At 43.2% G+C, this 5,627-nt stretch overlaps 1 protein-coding gene across 1 annotated transcript in view; it reads left to right on the plus strand.

Moving 5' to 3' along the window:
- The first annotated feature begins 4,253 nt into the window (after positions 1-4,253).
- Positions 4,254-5,627, plus strand: part of BATF3 (basic leucine zipper ATF-like transcription factor 3) — an 80,872-nt gene continuing 79,498 nt past the window's right edge. Inside the window, exon 1 of the mRNA XM_088458323.1 lies at positions 4,254-4,340. Coding sequence (XP_088314449.1) covers positions 4,254-4,340 — 87 coding nt within the window. The remainder of the gene's footprint in view (positions 4,341-5,627) is intronic.

Consider the following 5,627-nt stretch of genomic DNA (forward strand, 5'->3'; position numbering starts at 1 on the left):
GCAGTGAGACCTTTGTGCCGGACACTAGCAGTGGGCACTTTGTCCTGGGCACTAGCAGTGAGCACTTTGTGCCGGACACTAGCAGTGAGCACTTTGTGCCGGACACTAGCAGTGAGCACTTTGTGCTGGACACTAGCAGTGAGCACTTTGTGCCGGACACTAGCAGTGAGCACTTTGTGCAGGACACTAGCAGTGAGCACTTTGTGCCGGACACTAGCAGTGAGCACTTTGTGCCGGACACTAGCAGTGAGCACTTTGTGCCGGACACTAGCAGTGAGACCTTTGTGCCGGACACTACCAGTGAGCACTTTGTGCCGGACACTAGCAGTGAGCACTTTGTGCCGGACACTAGCAGTGAGCACTTTGTGCCGGACACTAGCAGTGAGCACTTTGTGCCGGACACTAGCAGTGAGCACTTTGTGCCGGACACTACCAGTGAGTACTTTGTCCTGGGCACTAGCAGTGAGCACTTTGTGCCGGACACTAGCAGTGAGCACTTTGTGCTGGACACTAGCAGTGAGACCTTTGAGCCGGACACTAGCAGTGGGCACTTTGTCCTGGGCATTAGCAGTGAGCACTTTGTGCCGGACACTATCAGTGAGCACTTTGTGCCGGACACTATCAGTGAGCACTTTGTGCTGGACACTAGCAGTGAGACCTTTGTGCCGGACACTAGCAGTGGGCACTTTGTCCTGGGCACTAGCAGTGAGCACTTTGTGCCGGACACTAGCAGTGAGCACTTTGTGCCGGACACTAGCAGTGAGCACTTTGTGCCGGACACTAGGAGTGAGCACTTTGTGCCGGACACTAGCAGTGAGCACTTTGTGCCGGACACTAGCAGTGAGCACTTTGTGCCGGACACTAGCAGTGAGCACTTTGTGCCGGACACTAGCAGTGAGCACTTTGTGCCGGACACTACCAGTGAGTACTTTGTCCTGGGCACTAGCAGTGAGCACTTTGTGCCGGACACTAGCAGTGAGCACTTTGTGCTGGACACTAGCAGTGAGACTTTTGAGTCGGACACTAGCAGTGGGCACTTTGTCCTGGGCACTAGCAGTGAGCACTTTGTGCCGGACACTAGCAGTGAGCACTTTGTGCCGGACACTATCAGTGAGCACTTTGTGCCGGACACTAGCAGTGAGCACTTTGTGCCGGACACTATCAGTGAGCACTTTGTGCTGGACACTAGCAGTGAGACCTTTGTGCCGGACACTAGCAGTGGGCACTTTGTCCTGGGCACTAGCAGTGAGCACTTTGTGCCGGACACTAGCAGTGAGCACTTTGTGCCGGACACTAGCAGTGAGCACTTTGTGCCGGACACTAGCAGTGAGACCTTTGTGCCGGACACTACCAGTGAGCACTTTGTGCCGGACACTAGCAGTGAGACCTTTGTGCCGGACACTAGCAGTGAGACCTTTGTGCCATACACTAGCAGTGAGCACTTTTTGGCGAGCGCTAGCAGTAAGCACTTTGTGCCGGACACTAGCAGTGAGCACTTTGTGTCGGACACTAGCAGTGAGCACTTTGTGCCGGACACTAGCGGTGGGTGTTTCTGGGTGGTAACCGGGATGGCTAGCCAGACGCGGGTGTGTTGTGGTCAGCGACTACGCCATTTGTTGCACTGACACCGGCAGCCATGTTCAGAGATTCCGCGCCTCCATAGGGCTGGTGCAATTGTGGATGGTGTGTCCGATTAGCGCCACAGCTGGTGGGCAACTCAGTGTGAAAACCATCGGCCGCAGTATTAGCGTATAGACGCAGTTGCGGCTGGAATACCGCGTACCTCTGAATCAGGCCCATAATAGCCACATCGCCTTCAATCGCTATAATCTTCTTTCTTGGATACTTACATTTGCAGATGGTGATGAGCAGAAGTAGCAATATAATGCCCAGACATGGGGAGAACATATAAACTCCAGCAGTAGCAAGATTGCATTCATTATAAAACAAGTTATATGCCCAGATAAAAGTTACCAAAGTAAATCCGCCAGTAATAATTCTTGCTGTGGTGATGTGATCCCTATTAGTCATATATTGGGTAGTACGCGCAGTAATGAATATATGCAGTGTGTACCCAGCTTTAGGGTTAGGCACCAAGGGCAGGGTTAGGGTGAAGATTATGGTTAGAAAAAAACACACACGCTTCGTCAATTTCCTTGTCGACAATTTTCATGTCGACCCTTTGAACCTGTCGGCCTTTTGTACCTGTCGACCTTCTGTACTGTCTAACTATTGTCATGTCGACCTTTTTCCAAGTCGACCTTTTGGTGTCGACTAAATCAGTGTCAAGCTTTTTGTTGCCGCCCTTTAGTATCACACCCCTAGAGAGCGATACATTACGGCCCTTGCACCTGCTGGTAACGCAGTGGGCACACAGCGGTGATAGCACATGCTCTATAAATGTACATGGATAGGAATTACTAGCTATAAATGTACATGGATAGGAATTATTAGCTATAAATGTACATGTATAGGAATTATTAGCTATAAATGTACATGTATAGGAATTATTAGCTATAAATGTACATGTATAGGAATTATTAGCTATAAATGTACATGGATAGGAATTATTAGCTAGAAATGTACATGGATAGGAATTATTAGCTATAAATGTACATGTATAGGAATTATTAGCTAGAAATGTACATGTATAGGAATTATTAGCTATAAATGTACATGGATAGGAATTATTAGCTGTAAATGTACATGTATAGGAATTACTAGCTATAAATGTACATGGATAGGAATTATTAGCTATAAATGTACATGTATAGGAATTATTAGCTATAAATGTACATGTATAGGAATTATTAGCTATAAATGTACATGTATAGGAATTATTAGCTATAAATGTACATGTATAGGAATTATTAGCTATAAATGTACATGTATAGGAATTATTAGCTAGAAATGTACATGTATAGGAATTATTAGCTAGAAATGTACATGTATAGGAATTATTAGCTGTAAATGTACATGTATAGGAATTATTAGCTGTAAATGTACATGTATAGGAATTATTAGCTAGAAATGTACATGTATAGGAATTATTAGCTAGAAATGTACATGTATAGGAATTATTAGCTATAAATGTACATGTATAGGAATTATTAGCTATAAATGTACATGTATAGGAATTATTAGCTAGAAATGTACATGTATAGGAATTATTAGCTGTAAATGTACATGTATAGGAATTATTAGCTGTAAATGTACATGTATAGGAATTATTAGCTAGAAATGTACATGTATAGGAATTATTAGCTAGAAATGTACATGTATAGGAATTATTAGCTAGAAATGTACATGGATAGGAATTATTAGCTATAAATGTACATGTATAGGAATTATTAGCTGTAAATGTACATGTATAGGAATTATTAGCTATAAATGTACATGTATAGGAATTATTAGCTGTAAATGTACATGTATAGGAATTATTAGCTATAAATGTACATGGATAGGAATTATTAGCTAGAAATGTACATGGATAGGAATTATTAGCTGTGCAGATGCCACATAACGCGCGGGCCCTTATCTGAGAGAGAAAGTGATGAGGGAGCTGCCAGCCGGCCCTGTTATCAGTGTGACCCACACAGGCCTCAGCTACTGGGACATAACTGGGGGTATTCTCTCTATACACAATACAGACGGGGAGCCTCCTGTGTGCACAGGTTACAGTGACAGGGTTTGCAGGCAGCACCGGCCTCTCAGTTCCTTCTCGCTTTATATTCTGTGGTTTCTCTGTGAGTTTCCTCTAAGTTACAGAGGCTTCAGTCCCACGTGACTTATACGAAATCAGCTCCTGAGTCCTGGCCCCGTTCTGAGAAGCGGAGACGCTGATAAAGCCCGGAGCTCTCATGAGAGCCCCCCAGTCTGCTCCACCTGCAGCCCAGGGAGCAGGGGGTGCCGGGGTGACTTGCTGCCCCCCAGCTGGTGTCTGGGCTTCCCATTCCTGGATAACTGCAGTAACACTGGGACTGTCCATTGACACCGCACAGCCCCACTGCTGCATAGACTGTGCTAAGCCAGGATCGGGCCACATGTGCTCGGTGAGTTATAGGAATGGTCTACCTGTCCTCCAGCTCTCACTGATTACGTCTCAGTGCTGCCCCTGTGCCCCCCAGCTTGGAAGCTGCATCCCATCAGTGGTTTGTGGGTACCACCTCTGTCTCCTCCTCCCTCGGCTGGTGTCTCCACTCATCTCATGTGTCCTCCTGGCTTCTTAATCTGAGCTCCTCAATGTAGTGAAGATGTCACAGAGGTCACCGTCCACCAGCGGCTCTTACCCCAGGAGTGCACAGAACACGTCCGGATCAGAGGCAGATGTCTTGTCACAGGTATTTTATTATCATTATTATTATTATTATTATTATTATTATTATTATTATTATTATATGTTACTTATATAGCAGCAGCATATTCCATAGTGATTTACACTTGGGAAAAGGACAGTAATAAAACAAGACTGGGTAATAACAGACAGACACAGAGGTAGGAGGGCCCTGCTCGCATGCTTACACTGTATAGGGAAATATCAATGTAATACACAAGGGTATATTGCGTATCGCACCAGTCAGATTGTAGAGGCTCTTGGTAGGCTGTATGATCCGTCACACAGCAATGTCTGCCTGGGGTCAACGGGATCCTCAGGATGTGTGAGTGTAGAAAGAGAACACATGTAAGTTTTGTGTGAGCTGTATGCAGGGGAGTTAATTAACATTATTTAATATAAATACTTTGTATAAAACTGCAACATTCTATGCAACGCTGTACCATTGACCGTCTCACCTCTGCATCAGATATCTATAGCCTCTTCTGACACTTGCAGTGTCATTATTTTATAATTCACACCATTGCATGTACTATGTGTACTATCGTCTACTACAGCACTTGTTTTCTACTTCAAGAATATTTTTATATTATTACTGTTTGTGCTCCTTAATATTTTATATAAAATAATCAGAAAATATTTTTTTTCAAATAAATTTTTACACTTTGTGGACAGATTTATATACGTCAATTAGAAGAAGTATCTGTCCACATTGTCCTGTGATACTTATAAGGCTGTGACACTCTGTTTTGTGGTTTAGCTTTGCGTGAGGACTTGTGAAACGCTTGTGTGGACGTGTCTGAGATACTTAATTACAGGCTCATTGTACTTTATCTATCGATCTATCTATCTATCTATCTATCTATCTATCTATCTATCTATCTATCTATCTCATATCTATCTATCTCATATCTATCTATGTATCTAGCTCATATCTATCTCATATCTATCTATCTCATATCTATCTATGTATCTAGCTCATATCTATCTCATATCTATCTATCTCATATCTATCTATCTATCTATCTATCTATCTCATATCTATCTATCTATCTATCTATCTATCTATCTCATTATCTGTCTATCTCATATCTATCTATCTATCTATCTATCTATCTATCTATCTATCTATCTATCTCATATCTATCTATCTATCTATCTATCTCATATCTATCTATCTATCTATCTATCTCATATCTATCTATCTATCTATCTATCTATCTATCTCATAGATATGCAGTAACTGAAGCTGCTTTGGCTATGCCCACCCTCTGTCTCTCTCGGAGCTAAGCAA

Source organism: Taudactylus pleione, unplaced genomic scaffold (genome assembly GCF_031769625.1).
Source record: "Taudactylus pleione unplaced genomic scaffold, aTauple2 ptg000825l, whole genome shotgun sequence".
NCBI classification, from domain to species: domain Eukaryota; kingdom Metazoa; phylum Chordata; class Amphibia; order Anura; family Myobatrachidae; genus Taudactylus; species Taudactylus pleione.